The following is a 19,025-nucleotide window of genomic DNA, read 5'->3' as shown; positions in this document are numbered from 1 at the left end:
GTGGTGATGGTGGTAGGTGGTGATGGTGATGGTGGTGATGGTGGTGATGGTGGTGGCAGTGATGGTGACAATGATGGTGATGGTGGTGATGGTGGTGATGATGGTGGTGGTGGTGGTGGTAGTGGTGGTGTGGTGGTGGTGGTGGTGATGATGGTGACGATGGTGGTGGAGTGGTGAAGATGTTGGATTTGATGGTGGTGATGGTGATGATAGATAATGCATTTATGGAGCACCCCCTGTGCCTGGCATTGTGCTAGATCCTTTATAAGCATTATCTCCTTCAATTCTCAGAACGACTCTAAGAGGTAAATAATATTCTCATCCTCAATTTCCTAAGAGGAAAATGAGAATCAAAGAGGCTACATAATGGGCTTGTAAGTGGTGAATCCAGGACTTTAACAGAGGTGATCTAACCTTGGGTCCCTGCTTGAACTTCCAAGTCACAGCTCCTGCCAAACACACTGAGCAAGGGTGGGACGGAAACCCAGGGGCTGGCTGGGGTGGCAGAGGGAAGGTAGAAGTGTCCTGGGTTGTGTGGCAGTCTTCTACTGATCTGGATGGATGGCCCCTCCACACCCTTCCCCTACAGAGTGGCCATGCCAGGCAGAGGATGAGTAGGACAGTCATGGAGGTGCTGTGATCTGGAACCTCTGGAAGGCTTTCCAGGCAGGCCTGGACCTACGCTTGTCTACCCGACCCAAGAGATTTCAGGCACCTGAATGGTCTCTAAAGATCCTGCCTGCTGAGCCATCCCCACCAGGAAGTGACCTAGGATCTCAGCAGCTTAGGGCTACATGGCTACATCCTGCAGCTGAAACAAACTGAAAAGCAATGCCAAATAGGGTTTCTCACGTGGAAAATCTGGTTGGAGATTTTGGCAGAGCTCCGGAAATCCCAGGCAATAATGGTGCGGTCAGCAGAGTCCCGGCTCGAAGCATCTGTGCTGCTCAGAAACTCAGAGCCTTCCTGGAGGAAGAGGATGTCCAAGGTCTGCTGGATGGTCGCCTTGTAGCTTCTCACCACCTGCAAGAGTGGGCACCTATCATGCTGGTGGGCCTCAGGAATACAGGGCAGGCACCCACAGGGAGGGCCAAGAGCCCAGCCAGCAGGTGGGTCCAGTGAGAGCAGTGCTGGGCTGCTAGGAGATACAGCCTTGCTTGATGGCCCCTCCCCACAGACAGTCCTCCCTGTCGCGTGCCCACCCCACGTCTACAGACACATGACCACCATCCATTAGCCACCCAGGGAGGCGTGATGATCTCTCCAATCACACCAGTCCTCTAGACAGCAGCTGGTGCCTGATAAAAGCGAGCTTTGGGAAGGGCCTATTGCCCAAGGGCACCAAAAGGGCATCAATGATGCCCACTGATACCAGGCCATATATTGTGAGAGGCTCTTGCTTCTAAAGACATCACATAATTCACAGCTCACAAAACCCCAGCCTACTCTCTCTGGAATAGTAACTGTACTGCAGAAAGCCAGAGTCCTTGGAGACCATAAAGGCAGAACCACAATACACAGATTAGCTTTAAAGATACTTTTACTTATTAGCATCATGGCCAATATTTCATAGCTGCCTGTCTTGTAAACCAATGTGATTAACTATCAAGCAGTTCTTTTTTCTCCAGAGCATTTTATCACATTCACCTTCCATTCTAAAGCAACTGGTTTAGGTTGGGGGAGGGTCCCAGTATCGGGACTAACAAGTATCTCCACTTAACAAACTCACTGACAGCATGCTTTAGACTGCAATATTCAACAAGAGGCCAATACAAGGTGGCCTCAGGCCTTCCGGCTGGTCCTGGCTGGCCTGTTTACCAGCTCCCAGGGCGCCACCATGTGGCCACAGCATAAACACAGTTCTCTGGTCCCTCACCTGCTGACTGGGGAAAAAGAAGTCTTGACAAATTTTTTTTAAAAAACTGGAGTTCACAACCTCTAAAATTTTGCAGATATATTTTCTATCATCCTCTTTCAAATGTATATAAGTCAAATTCACATTACACGCAGCACTCTATAAAGTCAATTTAGGCTGTTTTGAGACCCGTTCTCCAGATGAGGAACACTGAGGCTCAGAGATGTAGGGATTTGCCCAAAGTCCCACCACCAGGGTGGTGGCCTTCTCCCCATCCCTGCTGCTTCCCTGGGGCCCACAACCCAGTCTCCTACTGGCCACTCCCTACCTCCATAAATAAGGAGACAATTTCCTGGGGGAGGATAGAGGCAAATGACTGCTCTTCTCTGAGCCTCTTCAGAAGCAGCCCCTAGCCAAGTTGATTTCAGGGTGAGCCCCCCTGAAGCCTGAAGAGTGATCCAGAGGCAGAAAAGAGGGCAGCCCTGCAGGCCTCTGAATACAGGGCAGAAAGCCAGCCTGTGGCTGCTCCCCAGCCCTGAGCCTCACAGAGTGTGGACAGGGGAGGACGTCTCTCGTGCCCCCAGCCAGAGGGGCCCAGTGGGGGTGCTGGTGGCCAAATGCTCCACCTGCCCAGTCTGAGGCTGGGGCCTGGGGCGGCGGGGGGTGGGGGGGCATGGCACGGCGCCGCGTGCCTTCACAGTCTCCAATATGAGCTCCCTTGAGTTTGCACAACAGTCCAACTCACAACAGTGCCACCCCAAGGCTGTGTTTGGAATCCACTTTGGTGGGGAGGGGAGGGGCGGGAGCAATGCCCATAATCATGGCTCTGGAGCAGTCTCTCTGCCGGCTCCTCCCATCCCAGCGCCATTCCAGTCACCCCTCACTTCAGCCACCCCAGGCTTCCATTGGCCCAGGCCACACTGGGCCTCGACGCCTTTCTTCCCCTTTTCCCAAAGCCCTCTCCGTCACCACCGTTCAGGTGAGGGACAGGAAACCCAGAGATGGCCAGGGTAGCAACTACCAAGAGAAGAGTGTCTGGCCCGACTCACGCCCCTGGCTGCGGCTGGCGCACTGAGCAGCTTGCCCTCCCTGGTGGAGGGGGGGAGGCACGGGGTAGCCCCCAGAGCAACAGGAGCTCACACAGAATGGCCACTGGTGGGCTCACACATGCGCCGGGCACTTCCCGGCTCCCTGGCAGTGAGGACCAGGAGCTCTTGGGCGCAGGTTCCGGCCTACATGCCACAGACCCCTCTCCATTCACAGCACCCTGATCCCCACAGGGGCTTGGGAAATGCACTGACCCAGGAAAGGAGACAGGAAGAAGAGGGCCCCCCTTGCTGCTTCTGAGTGCCAGGTAAATGGCAGCCACTGGGCAGGGGTTCCACATAAATGGTCTCATGAGAACAGCCCAGAGGTAGCTTTTCCCAGAGGGTGGTGTGAAGGCCCAGAGAGGAGCACGGTGCCAGGGGCCCTCGGCCTGTCCATGACAGAACTACCCGCGAGCCCGACACACCTGCCTCCCAAGACAAACTTTCCAGGAGAATGAAAACCGTTGTTCTGTACGTTCCTGAGAATGGATGGAAACGGCCCAATTCATTAGGGCGCCATAAAATTGAATGGCCGGGAAACAAGCCGTGTTATGGGCGATCCCTGCCAATGACGCGCTGTAAGTGGAAAGCTGACCTTTGAAGTGATCGCTGCCGAACGTGATTTACTCGCCTTCACAACTGCTCCTGCCCCGGGAAAGAGCAGAGGTGCCATTTGTGCGTCTAGCTGGTGGGTTTTATGGCAACCTTAATTACGACGACAGCTGGTGTGTCCCATCCCAGGGGCATGGGATGGTGCTGCGCGGGCCTAACTAGCTGGATCCAGAAGGGAGCCCTCCTCAGACTCTTCTGGCAGGAAGCAGATACTTGGCTGAAGGCTCTGGCTTTGGGGAAAGTGGGAGACGTAATCCACACCACGACATACTCAGGTATGAAAATCACTCAACATCCCTGAAATCTGACAACTGCTCAGCCCTCCAGACAAATGTGGGAAACTCTGGGCTAACTCTGATTCATCCTTCCTCGCATTCCTGCCACTTCCAAAGGGCGCGGGGTTGGGGGCGCAGGCTGGGCTCCGTTCCTGGCCCAGCTGCTGACATACTATGTGCCTGGGGGAGTCCCTTCCCTCTCCAGGCCTGGCCTTTTGGTCATCACCACAAAGGGCTTGGACTGACAACAAGCAAACCTCTGCCTCTGGGCGCTGCTGGACCCCAGACAGGAGGACTGGGGTGTCCTAGCCCCCTGACCCCACCCCACCACTCCTCTGCACCCAAGCCTGAGGAAAGGCAAGGGGAGACACTGCTCTGGGTCCCATGGGACCCCATGCTCCCTCAGTCACCTGCCGACCCCAAAGGACCGTGAGTTCCTGGGGACTGGCATCTGTCACATCTCCAGGTCGCCCTTGGGCAGCACTGAGTCTGCACAGCGCAGGCATTACTAAGGTGTGTTGAACCGATGGCTGGATAAGTGAATGAGTGGATACACAAATGATCAGTGAACAAAAGGACAGCTTGAAAAGCAGGGACTTTGAGGTCTCTAGCTCCCAGCAACATCCTGGCACTTGGGGCTAAGCCAGCACTTGGGGAGCCGTCATCCCTGCCCCATTAGACACCCTGGGGGATGCCACTCAGTCACAGGGTCCTCCTGTGGTCCTGGACATGGAGACAAAGGAAACCTGACTCTCAAGGAACTCTGAGGCCACGGTGGGGGTGGGAGGCAGAAGCAGAGCACCTCATTCAATGTCACATCATCGCTGGCCCTGGGGAGTCTGGTGGAGGCCTCCCTCCCCCGTGGGAGGGCCCAAGCTCTCAGGCAGACACCCTGGGGGCCTGTTGCTAAACTTCTGGGTCCCGGGCAAACCACGCTTCTCTGCTTCAGCCTCCACACCTGTAAGGTGGGGAGAGAAATGGGGCCTACAGCTTGGGAGCAAACAAAGGCAATGTGCCTGGCTAAGTGGCTGACACGAGGCAGATGCTCAGAAACCTTCTCTTCTGGGGCCAGCCAGAGCCAAAGTCCCCAGCTCAGAGCTGTGGGTCCTTGGACAAGTTCCTTCTCCCCAGAGTTCAATTCCTTCTCCCTGTAAATAAACATTGGGGTCTCTTCAAATGCTAAGATGTCAGGAATCTATGCATAAAAACAAGCTGGAGAAGGGAGCAAAAGGGCCTGTTTCTATAGTTTAAATTCACACAAGTAGCCAATCACAGAGCACACCAAAAGCACTCTGTCAATAAATTCAAAACGGGTCAGAAACTTATGTTAAAAAAAAAACAAAATAGAAAAGAGGACCTGATTGAGTTTTTCTACAACCTGGAGCTGGGGGAACTTTCCTAGCCATGGCTCTGAGGCCAGAAGCAATGAGAAGAAAAATGGGTTAACCTCGCTACATGAAAATATTAATAATTTTAAAAACCATTGCACGGCACCAAAAAAAAGTAAGTAAAAATGACAAATGGGAGAAATATTTGCAACTTATATTAGAGGCAAAGGTTACTATCCCTAATACATAGTTTCTCAAAACAGGTGAGAAAGACCCAGCACCTGTACAAAAAAATGCTAGAAAAGTGAACAGAGTTCACATAAAAGGAAATGTAACTGGTCCTTTCATTTGCTCATAACAAGAGAAATGCAAATTTAAATTACACAGAGATACCATTTCTTACCTATCCAATGAGCAAAATCCCAGTTTGACAACACACTCCATTAGGTGGCTGTAGGGCTTTAGCTAACTGTACACACTGCTGACAGAAACACAAAACCATACAATCCCTGTGGAGAGAACTGGGGCAACATCGAGCAAACTAACACATGCCTTGTTTCTCAGCAATCTGCATGACCCTGCAAAGCAACCTGTAGGAGCGATCCCAAAGGCACACTGGCAAAACCCCAAAAAGATGTAAGTACAACACCACTGAAAGCTGCAATGCTTGTAAAAATAAAAAACTGGAAATAACCCAAATGTACATCCAGAAAGGACCGGTTGAATAAACCTTAGTACATCACATTCCAGAAGGTGATGCAGCTGCGAAGAGTGGGGCCTGCCCTCCCGCCCTGCTACGGGGCGGCCTCCAAGACATACTGTCCAGTGAGAAAAGCCCCAGGTGGCAGAGAAACAGTGTACAAGGTGAGTGGAAGAGGGGACAGGAATACGTGTGTGTGGCTTGCATCCATTAAAAACAACAGAAAGATAAACCAGAAACTAAAGAAGTAAATAAAGAGAACGGAGGAGACAGGATGAGACAGGATTAGAGATAGTACTTAGAAGATGTCTGTAAGGGGCCAGACAGTAAACAATTTAGGGTTTGGGGGACACATACAGTTACTGCTGCGTACTCTCCTGTGTGCATGTACATGTGTGAAGGCATGTGCCCAGATGTGTACGTTACAACCATTTGAGAATGTAGAAACCATTCTTTTCTTAAGATTTTATTTATTTTAGAGAGAGTGAGAGAGCAGGTGCAAGCGCAAGTGGGGGGAGGGGCAGAGGACAGAGAGAATCTCAAGCAGATGCCACGCTGAGTGCGGAGCCCAACAGCGGGGCTCGATCTCAAAACCCTGAGATCGTGACCTGAGCGGAAATCAAGAGTAGGGACACTTAACCGACTGTGCCACCAGGCACCCCAGAAACCATTCTTAGCTCAAGGATCGTACCAAGCCGGTAGCAAGCCAGATCGGGCCTATGAGCTACAGTTTTCCAATTCCTTCTCTAGAGTCAGGTATATATTTTATAAAATGATGCAACCAAATTAACATAAAACAGGCTCTAAGATGTGAAAGCAAAATTAAGCAAATAAAACTAACCATGTGTTGAGCTGGTGGCTTAGCCACACAAATGGGATTTATTTTGAGAGACACTAAAGGACACTAATATAATGGCACATCCTTAGTTGAATATACATTCTGAACAGAAAATCAGTAATTTGATGGTAGATCCTAACTGGACATACTCTGGGGACCAAAAGAACCACAAGAAATCTTAAACTGTCTTCAGTCATCGCATAGTTAGTGTTGATATATATACCCCAAAAATTGTGCGAAGGCAGATAGAAATAAAAATTTCCAGTATAAAAAAGAGAAAATATATAAAACCAAAGAAGTTAAAGAAAAATTCTATAATCCTAAATTTGAATTGGGGAAAAAAATCAGTATTTTTTCTTTTTTAAGATTTTTAAGTAATCTCCACACCCTACAAGGGGCTCAAACTTACAATCCTGAGATCAAGAGTCACACGCTCCATCGACTGAGCCAGCCAGGAGTCCCTGATGTATTTCTTTTCTTAACAACAAAAATATTTCCTAGCTCTGTCCACAGAAGGGGTCTAGAAACAAGGAGCAACCACATCACTCAGATTACGGTCTCTAAACCCAGCTAAACCCAGAAGTGATAGATGACAGACCTCGGCACCACAACAGTGATTGTAACTGTCTAGCATACATTTAAGAAGGTAAAAGAAAGCGGGGCGCCTGGGTGGCTCAATCAGTTAAGCGTCCCACTCTTGATTTCTGCTCAGGTCATGATCTCAGAGTTGTGAGATCGAGCCCTGCAAAGTTCTCTCCCTCTGCCCTTCCCCACCCCAACGTGCACTCTCTCTCCCTCTTAAAAAAAGGGGGGGGGTAGAGGCAAAAGTGACCATGGTAGATAGAGACGTGGAGGATGTAGGAGTCCCCCATTGAACTTCTAGGGATGAAATACACAATGTTTGAGATGAAAAATACATTAGATGGGATTAACAGCAGATGAGTTGCTGCAGCAAAAAAAAAAAATAATGAACTAGAAGACACAGCAATTGAAATTATTCAAAACATACTGAAGAGAAAAAAAAAGACTGGATTTAAAGATGAAATCTAGTTTTATTTAACCCAAAATGGAATAAGCCTGCTATGGCCTCTTATTCTCTCCTACCAATTACAACTAAAAGCTCTGGACAAAATTCACAAAGCAACTACCTAAAGGCTTTAAAGAGTAAATAACAGCAAGTGGGTTGGGGAGGGAAATAAAAATTTGCAAGGTAAGGGCCTAGATTTGTGGGGTTTGGGGGAGGGGGTTGCTTGTTTGTTGTCTTTTAACTCCTGACTTTGACAAATGGACTTACTGAATTAAGGAACTACATAGTGAGCATGGACAGCAAAAATTCTGAAATAAATCTGTCATTCTGGTCAAAGGAACAAGAAAATGGGCCCCTGTAAGCCAGAGAGTATGGGGGAAATTTCAAAATACATCCTCTTGCTCTCCTGCCCTGACGCAATGCCAGCCCCAACCGCAGGACCGCAGTGCCCTGGGTGCGCAGCACAGGTACATAAAACCGGGAAGGAAAACAACCGGATAGAAGAGCTGAGGGAAAGGACCTTTATTATAACAATGGTAAGGGGAAAAGCCACATTATTTTCTTCCTCTATTTTCTCTGGCTACTTCGCCTTGAAAGGGATCCCAGTTATAGATATCGTGACGAGGCAGAAGGCTAACAGTCTGAGACAATGCCATCTCTCTGGGCAGAAGAACCAGGAAAGGAGGCCCTGGGGGGCCAGGCGGTGTGGGAGAAGTTCCAAAGAGGAGAGAGCTGAGAATCCTCTAGTTCTATGTGTGAACTGACAGGCACCCCAGAACAATCCCTAAGCAATACAGTCATGGAACACACTCTCAGAAGCACAGCCAAAACTAGGAGAAGCAGAATACCATATAACCACTGCCCAAGTCTGAAACTAACCCCTTCGTGGCCCAGCATCACAAACGGTTTGAACACTGCAATGAAAATGGAACCACTGCCCAAAGAAAGAGAGAAAGAATTTGGAATCTGAATCTAACATGGTCACTTGCCTGTTAAGACAAACAAATCACTATTCTCCATAGGACTTTAATAGGACCCAGGATTTTACCATATAATATTCAAAATGTGCAGGATATATTCTGAAGTTACTTGACATATAAAGAATCAGGAAAATGTAAATAGTAACCACCACAAAAGAGAAATGATAGATGTCAGCCCTGAAGTGACCCAGATGATGGAATTATCAGACACATTTAAATAGCGATTATAATAATCCTCAATGACATAAAGATAAACACTCTTTTTTAAAAATATATATTATTTATTTATCTGACAGAGAGAGAGTGTGTGTGCATGAGCAGGGGGAGCAGGAGAGGGAGAAGCAGCCTCCCCACTGAGCAGATAACCCAATGCAGGCCTCGATCCCAGGACCCTGGGATCATGACCCGAGCCGAAGGCAGACACTTAACAACTGAGCCACCCAGGCGCCCCAAATAAAATCTTTTTTAAAAAGATTGAAAAGCAATGGAAATACCAAATATGCAGGGAAATAGAACATACTTTTCTATTATTAAAATATTTTAAAAATAATTTGCCGTTTCCAGCAAAAATAACAATGTATTGTGGGGACTGTAATATATGTAGAAATAAAATGTATGCCAACAACAACACAAAGACTATTAAGGGGAAAACTGAAGATCTGTACATTGTAAGATGCTCACACAAAACGTAGAGATCTGATAGGATTTGAGGGTGGGCTGATAAGATAAAGACATATACTATGAACTCTAAAGCAACCACTAAAAGTAAAAAACAGCACAAATCCACAGATTAAAAAAGCAACAAAACAGATAAGATGAAATCATAGAAATACTAGTTCATCCAAGAGAAAAGGGGAACAAAACACAAAAACAAAGGAGAGAAGAGAACAGGTGCAACAAATGAAAACAAGATGGTGAGTTGAAACCCAAACACGCCAATGATTGCATTAAATGAAAACAGGATGAATACACCAGCTCAAAGGAAAAGACTGGTACACAGAACTAAACTAAAGATCAAGATCCAACGAAGTGCTGCCTACAAGAAACACATTTTACTTATTTTTTTATAGTTTGTCATCTGCGGATCAGGTCATGATCCCGGGGTCCTGGAATCAAGCCCCTCATCAGGCTCCCTGCTCAGCGGGGAGTCTCCTTTTACCTCTCCCTGCTCATGAGTGCTCTCTGACACGTGCTCTCTCTCTCTCAAATAAATAAATAAAATCTTAAAAAATAATAATAATAAAATAAATAAGTTAATTTATTATTTTTAAAGATTTTTACATTTAATTTTTTAAAGATTTTTATTTATTTGACAGAGAGAGAGAACACAAACAGAGGGAGTGGGAGAGGGAGAAGCAGGCTTCCCGCTGAGCAGGGAACCTGGTGTGGGGCTCGATCCCAGTACCCTGGGATCATGACCTGAGCCGAAGGCAGATGTTTAACTGACTGAGCCACTCAGGTGCCCCAGATTTTTTTTATTTTAGAGAGAGCAAGAGGTGGGGAGGGCAGAGAGAGAGGGAAAGAGAATCCACAAGCAGACTCCCCACTGAGCGCAGAGCCCCATGCAGGGCTCAATCTCACAACCCTGAGATCATGACCTGAGCCGAAATCAAGAGTCAGGTGCTTAACCAACTGAGCCACCCAGGCCCCCCATTTATTTAAGTAATCTCTACACCCAACGTGGGGCTTGAACTCAAAACCCTGAGATCAAGAGTTGCATGCTCTTCCAACTGAGCCAGCCAGGTGTCCTGAAACACATTTTAAATATAAAGACAGAAACAGGTTAAAAGTAAAAACATGGCAAAAGATGTATCATGCTGACAGTTATCAAAGTAAACCAGGAACGCCGAGGTTAATGACAGAGGAGATTTCAGAATAAAGAATATTATCAGGGATAAACAAAGTCTTTTCATAATGATTAAAGAGTCAATTCATCAGGGAAACAACAATCTTCAATGGTTATGTACCTAATAACAGAGCCTCAAAATAAACGAAGGAAAACTAATAGAACTTAAAAAGGAAATAAGACAAATTCACTCTTCTAGTCACAAATTTCAACCAGCTGCTCTTAACTAAGAGAACAAATGGACAGAAATATTAGAAAGGATACAGAAGACTTGAATAACACGATTTGCTAACTCAATCTAATTGAGACGTATACAACATTACTCTCAACAACAGGAGAATAAACATTATTTTCAATTACACACAGAACATTTACTAAGGTAGACCATATTCTAGAACGTCAAACAAGTCTCAATAAACTTAAAAGGATTTAAACACACAATGTATGCTCTGTACCACAACGGAATTAAAAATCAATAAAAGATATCTGGAAAATTCCCAAGTATTTGGAATCTAAATAGCACACTCCTGCAATAATCCATGGACCAAGAAGAAATAAAAAAGGTATTAGAAAGTATTTTTTTCATGAATAAAAATGAAAGCACAATATATCAACAGTTGTGTTAATGTAGCTGCAACACCCAGAGGGAAATTAACACAACAGTCTCCCCTTTCCCACGGTTTTGCTTTCCAGAGTTTCAGTCACCGAGGTCAACTGTGGTCTGGATGCAGATGATCCTCCTTCTGACATACTGTCAGAAGGTCAGTGGTAGCCTAATGCTACGTCACAGTGCCCATGTCACTTACTTCACCTCATCACACAGGCATTTTATCATCTCATATCATCACAAGAAAAGGAAGGGTAAGTACAGTTTAACCAGATCTTTTGAGAAAGAGACCACATTCACATAACTCATATTATATTGTTATAACTAAGTTGTTATAATTGTTCTATTTTATTGGGTATTGTTGCTAATCTATTACTGTACCTAATTTATAAAGTAAACTTTATCATAAGCATGTATTTATAGGAAAAAACATAGTAGATAGTATGTATATACAGGGTTCAGTCCCATCCCTGCTTTCAGGCATCCACTGGGGGTCTTGGAACATATCCCTCATGGATAAGGGGAAGCTCCTGTGATACTGATCTAGGTTAGAAAAGAACAAAAGTCTCAACTTCTACTTTAAGAAACTAGAAAAAGAATATAAAGTTAAACCCAAGGTTTAAGCAGAAGGAAATAGTTAAGAAATCATTAAATTTTTAAAAGGAAAAGAAAGAAAATCAATGAAACAAAAATCTGGTACTTTGAAAAGGTCAACAAAATTAACAAGCCTCTAGACAATTTATGCCAAAAAATTAGATAATTTTGATGAAAGAAAAAAGCTTCTTGAAGGACACAAACTACCAAAGGTCACTCAAAGAGAAAGAGAACACTGGAATAACCCTATATTTATTAAATAAATTTTATCTGAGATTTCAAATCTTCCCCAAAAGAAAATTTCAGGCTAAGATGACTTCACTAGTCAATTCCAGCAAACGTTACAGAAGAAATAATAGCAACTCTAAACAAACTCTTCCAGCAAACTGGGGAGAAAGGAACAATCCCAAAGTCATTCTATGAGGCCAGCATTGCCCTGATATCAAAAGGAGACAAAGATATTACCAGAGAAGTACAGATCAATATGCCTTTGAACACAGATGTGAAAATTCTTAACACATTTTAGCCAACAGAATCCCAAATTATATAAAGGGGATAATAAATCATGATCAAGTGGAGTTTATCCCAAGAATGCAAGGTTGTTTTAATAACTAAAAAATCTATTGACAAAATCCATATTAACTGAGTAAATAGGAAAAACATTATCCCTCAAAAGATGTTAGAAAAGCAACTGACAAAATCCAGCAGTAATTCACGATAACAATACTCAACAAACTAGGAATAAAAGGGAATGTCCTCAAATTCATAGGGGCATCTACAAAAACACATACCTAACATATGTAACTGTGAAAAAGAATGAATACTTCCCCTATAATACTGGGAACAAGGCAAGGATGTCCACCCTCGCCACTTCATTTCAACACGGGTCTAGAGGCTTAAGCCAATGCAGTAAGTTGGAAGGAAGGGATAGAATGCAGCATGGGAGGGAGGAAGAAATGGCACCCAGATTGGAAAAAAAGAATTAAAGCTGCCTTTATTCATAGATGAAATGGTCATCTTTGCAGAAAATACAACAGTATCTACAAAAAAGCAACTAGAACTAATAAATGACTTAGAGTTATGGAATTCAAGGTGAATACACAAAAATCAGTGTATTTCTATATACCAACAATATACAATCAGAAATTGAAATTTTATACTACTACTTACAATAGTGTAAAAATATAAATACTTAGGGATAAACCTAACAACAATGTGAAAGAGTTATACAGTAAAAACTACAATAAGACACTGGTGAAAGAAATTAAACTAGACTTTTTTTTTTTAAAGATTTATTCATTTTAGAGAGAGAGAGAGCATGCACATGTGAGGAGGGTGGGTAGGGGCAGAGGGAGAGAGAGGTAGAGAAGCAGACTCCTCGCTGAGCGCAGAGCCCTATGCAGGACTCAATCCCAGGACCCTGAGATCATGGCCTGAGCAAAAATCAAGTCAGACAATTAATCGACTGAGCCACCCAGGCGCCCCAAACTAGATTTAAATAAATGGAAAAGTATACTATGTTTATGGATTGGAAGACTCAAAACTGTTAAGAATTCAATTCTCCTCCAAAATTGATTGGTACATTACATACAATATCATTCAAAGTTCAAGCAGGCCTTTTTTTGGTAAAAAATTGACGAAGTGATTATAAAATTGAAATATAAGTGCAAAGAACCTAGAATAGGCAAAACAATTTTGAAAAAAAAAAAAACCTGGAAGACTTATACTACCTGATTTCAAGACTCATTAGATGAAAATAATGAGAAAGATAACAAGAAAACAATGGGGTATTGGTGTAAAGACAAAGAAAGCAATGGCAGAGACAAGATTACAAAAATAGACCTACACATATTCAGTCAACTGATTTTCCATAGTTGCAAAGGTGTGGGTATTGTTTTCAACAAATGTTGCAGGAATACTGAATATCCACATGCAAAACCATGAATTTCCATCCATTACCTTGCACCATGTGCAAAAATTAATATGAGATGGACCACAGACTAATATAAAACCCAAAACTATACAACCTCTGAAAATAAACACAGAAGCAAATCTTCGTGGCCTTAGGTTAGGCAAAGTTTGCTTAGACGCAACACTAACAACATGATCAGAAAAGAAAAACATTGGGAAATTAAACTTTATCAAAAATTTTAAATTCTGCTCTTCCAAAAATATAAGAATGAAAATACAACCCATGCACTGGAAGGAAGTATTTGCAAATCATACATGTAATAAACATGTATGTAAACAACTCTCAAAACTCAGTAACACAGAAACAGTCTGATTTTTTTTTAATGGACAAGAAACTTAAACAGACATTAAAAAATATACATACAGATGGCAAAGAAGCTCATGAAAAGATGCACAACATCAGCAGTCATTTGAGAAATGCAAATTAAAACCACAGTGAGATGCCACTACACTCATTTCAGAATGGCTAAAATTTAAAAGGCCTATCATAGCAAGTGTTGGCTATGATGCAGAGCAATCACATTGTGTGCAGACCCTCACACAATGTTTGTGGGACTGTAAAATAGTGCAACCATTTAGAAAACTGGAAGTTTCTTCAAAAGCTAAACATATACCAGCATATGACCTAGACATTCTAATCCTAGGTATTTACCCAGTATCTTAAGTCTGCTGAGGCTGCCATAAAAAGGTACCACAGTTTGGGGCTTAAACAACAGACATTTATTATCTCACAATCCTGGAGGCGGGGAGTCTAAGATCAAGGTGCCCGCAGGGCTGGTTTCTGCTGAGGCCTCTCTCCTTGGCTTGAAGACTCGGACTTCTTGCCATGTCCCCATGTGGCCTTTTCTCTGCAGCACAGAGAAAGCTCTGTTGTCACTTCCTCTTCTTTTAAAGACACCGGTCCTACTGGATTAGGGCCTCACCTTTACGACCACATTTAACCTGAATTATCTCTTTAAAGGCCCTATACAGTCACACTAGGGGGTAGGGCTTCAACATATAAATGGGAGAGGGGCACAATGTAGTCTGTAACACCCAAAGAAATGAAAACATGTACTCACTAAAAGGCTTGCACATGAATGTTCATAGTAACTTTATTTGTAATAACCAAAAGCTGGAAACAACTCAATGCCCATCAATAGTAAATAGATAAACTATGGTATATCCTACTGTGGAATCCTACTTATCAATATGATAGGATAAACTATTATTTGTACACACAATAACATGGATCAATCTCAAATAATTATGCTGAATGGGGGAAAAAGCCACATTAAAAAAGAGTACATACCCTATGACTATATTTACACAAAAAATTCTGGAAAATGGAAACTAATTTATAATGACAAAACAGATCAGTGGGTGCCTGAAGACAAGTGTAAGGCATGGAGGGGCAGGAGAAGAAATTACAAAGGAGCACAAAAACGTTTGAAGATGATGGATATATCACTTAATTTGACTGTGGTGATGGTTCCATGGACGTATACATATGTCAAAATTTATTAAGCTGTATACTTCAAATATGCAGTTTAATGTAGGTCAATTATACTTCCATAAAGGTATTTTCATAAAGGGCTGACATGGAAAAAACAAAGGCAAAATAAAGATGTTTTTTATAAACAAAAACTGAGATAATTCACCACCAGGAAGTCTGTACTACAAGAAATGTTAAAGTAAGTTCTTCAGACTGGGGGAATGACACCAGATTGGTACTCAGATCAACAGGAAGGAAAAATAATGAAAAATAATAAATAATTAATAAATAAATAGTAACAACAAATGAAATATAATGAATGAATGAAAGTAATAATAAAAAGTAATGAAACAAAGGCGCCTGGGTGGCTCAGTTGGTTAAGCGTCTGCCTTTGGCTCAGGTCGTGATCCCAGGTCCTGGGATCGAGCCTTGTATCTTTCACTTGCTCTTGCTTACACCTGCTCTCTCTCTCAAGTAAATAAATAAAATCTTTTATTTTTAAAGATTACTTTTATTCTTTAAAGATTGTATTTATTTATTTGAGAGACAGAGAGCCTGAGAGAGAGAGCAGAGGGAGAGGGAGAAGCAGGCTCCCCACTGAGCAGGGAGCCTAATGTGAGGCTTGACTCCAGGACCCCAGCTGGGATCATGACCCAAGCTGAAGGCAGACATTTAACCACCTGAGCCACCCAGATGCCCCAAATAAATAAAATCTTTAAAAAAAAAAAAAAGTAATGAAATAATGTTAAGATCAATTTGAGGCCAACACATTTGACAACTTAGATGAAATGGACAAATTTCTTAAAAGAAAAAAGTTTACAAAAGTGACTGAAGAAGAAACAGAACACCTGAATAGCCCCATATATACCTTTAAAATATTTCTGTAATACAAAAATCTTCCAACAAAGAAAACCTTGGGTCCAGATGTCTTCACTGGTGAATTCTGTCAAGCATTAAGGAGGAAATAACACCACTCCTACACAAACATTCAGGAAGTACATGATGAGAGATTTCTCCACTCATTTTTTTGAGGCCAATATTAATCTTACATCAAAACAAGACTAAGACAACACAAGAAAGAAGTATAAGCCAAACAGAAATCTAAAATCCTTAACAAATTATTAGCAAATAGAATTAACCATATATAAAAAAATAATACATCATGACCAAGTAAGGTTTATTCCAGAAATGCATGGTTCATGTAACATTTCTTTTAAAAATCAATGTAATTCACCATATTAACTGAATATAGGAAAAAATACAGATATGGTAAAATCATTTGACAAAGTTTAACACCAATATATGATAAAAACCTTCAGAAAACTAAGAATAGAAGGTAACTCCCTTAAACTGATTTAGGATATTTTCCCAAAACCCATACCTAACATCATTCTTAATGGTGAAAGGCTGAATGCTTTCCCCATAAAGTCAGGAAAAAGACAAGGATGTTCATTCTCACCACTTTTATTCAACATTGTACTGGAGATGCTAGTGATTGCAATACAGCAAGAAAAAGAAATAAATGCATACACACTGGAAAGGAAGCTAAAACTGTATTATTCACAGACAATGTGATTGTGTGTGTGAAAATTCCTAAGTAATCTATGAAAAAGCTATTAGGACTAAGACATAAATTTAGTAATGTCACAGGACACAAGGTTAAGAAAGTTAATAGTATTTCTACATATTAGCAATAAACATTGGAAAATAAAATTTAAAATAAAATTCCACTCACAATAGTATCCAAAACCATGAAATACTGAGAAATAAATTTAATACAATATGTCCAACATCCAAACATTGGAAACTACAAAACACTGCTCAGGGAAAGAAACTAAAGAAGACCTAAATAAACACAGAGAGATGGTACACTCATGGATCAGAGGACTCAATACTGTTAAGATGTCAATTCTCCCAAAACTGGTCTGTAAATTGGACACAATCCTAATCAAAATACCAGCAGGCTTTTTTTTTTTTTTTTGGTAGCAATTGACAAGGTGATTGCAAAATTAAAATGGGAATATAAAGAACCTAGAATAGCAAGAACAATTTTGAAAAAGAAAAAGTTGGAGGACTTGCACTACCAAAATTCACACACTGCTACAAAGCCATGGTAACCAAGAGAATGTGGTCAAGCAATCAATGGAACAGAACTGAGTATCCAGAAAGACACCCATGCTTACATGGCCAGCTGATTATCAACCAAAGGTCCAAAAACAATCTAATTGGAAAGGAATGTCTTTTCAGAAAATGGTGCTAAAACAACAGAGTATTCCACACAACAAAAATACAGGAAGAAACCTTACTGATACCGTACACAACAATTAACTCAAAAGGGATCACAGACCTAAAAGTATAAGCAAAAGTGTGGAAAATTTTATTTCTTTATTTTTTAAGTAATCTCTACACCCAACATGGGGCTCAAACTCATGACTCTGAGATCAAGAGTCACAGGCTCCCCTGACTGAGCCAGCCAGGTGCCCTGACAGTGTGAAACTTTTAGACGAAAACATAAGGGAAAATTTTTGCAACCTTAGAGTAGGCAAGAATCTCTTAGATAGAACACAGGAAATCATGGAAGGGGAGAAAACAATCGAAGAATATACAAAGAACTCCTAGAACTACTACTACTTCTGCTGCTTCTCCTTTTCCTTCATCATCATCATCATCATCATCATCATCATCTTAAGTGGGTCAGAGATTTGAACAGACCCTTCATAGAAGATACTCAATATTCAAACCCATGAATCAGGAATGTAAAATTAAAACCACAACCAGACACCACTGCACACCCACTACAGTGGCTACAATGGAAAAGAAAAGACTGACAAGGCCAGGGGCTGATGAGAGTGTGGAGGGAGTGAAACTCTCCCACACTGCTAATAAGAAATAGTTTGCCAATTTATCATAATTTACACATACACACAGCATACCACTTAGCAATTACACTCTCGGTATTTTCCAAGAGAAATGAACATATATATCCACACAAAGACTTGCTCATGGATATTCACAGCAGCTTCATTTATGGTAACCAAAAACTGGAAACAACCCAAATTGTCCTTGAACAGTTAATGTATAAACAAACTGATATATCCATCCACGGGAACACTACTTGGCAATCAAAAGGAATCCTGATACATACAAAACGGACGGACACCAAACACACGTGAACTGAGAAAAGCCAGATATAAAAGAGTACCTACTGTATGATTCCATTTACATAAAAGTCTAGAAAAATGCAAACTGCTCTGTAGTGACAGAAAGTGGATCAGTGGTTGCCTTGGAGATGAAGTACAGGGAGGGATTTATTGCCAAAGGGCAGGAGAAAACTTTTGGGTGATAGAAATATTCTGTATCTTGACTGTGGTGGTGGCTCCATGGATGTATCCATCTGTCAAAACTAACTGAATTGTGCACTCTAATGCATGACAGTTAACTGTACATAAGTGATACTTCAGTAAAGTTGATTTAAAAAAAAAAAAAAAGACACAAGACCCAGGGGGCAAGGGTGGGGGAAAAATTAAAAACAAACAAACAAAAAAAGACACAGAAGCCTACTTTAAAGAGGTTCACTCACCAAATATAGGGCAATCTGAGTATTGGAATAATAGCCACAACTGATTGAAACATATCAAATATGTTATAAATCCATGAGTTCATAATGATACTTAAAAAAAAGCAAAACAGTGGTGCCGTTTAAACGGCCAACTCTTGATTTCGGCTCAGGTCATGATCTCAGGGCCTTGGATCTAGCCCCAACTCAGGCAGTGAGGAGTCGCCTTGAGGATTCTTTCTCTCCTTCCCTCTCCCTCTGCCCCTCCCCCTGC

The 19,025-nt window shown here is 42.4% G+C and overlaps 1 protein-coding gene across 7 annotated transcripts in view; it reads right to left on the bottom strand.

Moving 5' to 3' along the window:
- Positions 1-19,025, bottom strand: part of WDR25 (WD repeat domain 25) — a 139,823-nt gene that overhangs the window by 3,090 nt on the left and 117,708 nt on the right. For all 7 annotated transcript variants that reach the window (XM_032405935.1, XM_032405933.1, XM_032405929.1 and 4 more), the window contains exon 5: positions 853-1,023. In XM_032405935.1, the coding sequence (XP_032261826.1) occupies positions 853-1,023 (171 nt within the window). The remainder of the gene's footprint in view (positions 1-852; positions 1,024-19,025) is intronic.

The sequence above is a fragment of the Phoca vitulina genome, unplaced genomic scaffold, assembly GCF_004348235.1.
Source record: "Phoca vitulina isolate PV1807 unplaced genomic scaffold, GSC_HSeal_1.0 scaffold7, whole genome shotgun sequence".
Classification (NCBI taxonomy): domain Eukaryota; kingdom Metazoa; phylum Chordata; class Mammalia; order Carnivora; family Phocidae; genus Phoca; species Phoca vitulina.
This window is presented reverse-complemented; position numbering and strand designations above follow the sequence as displayed.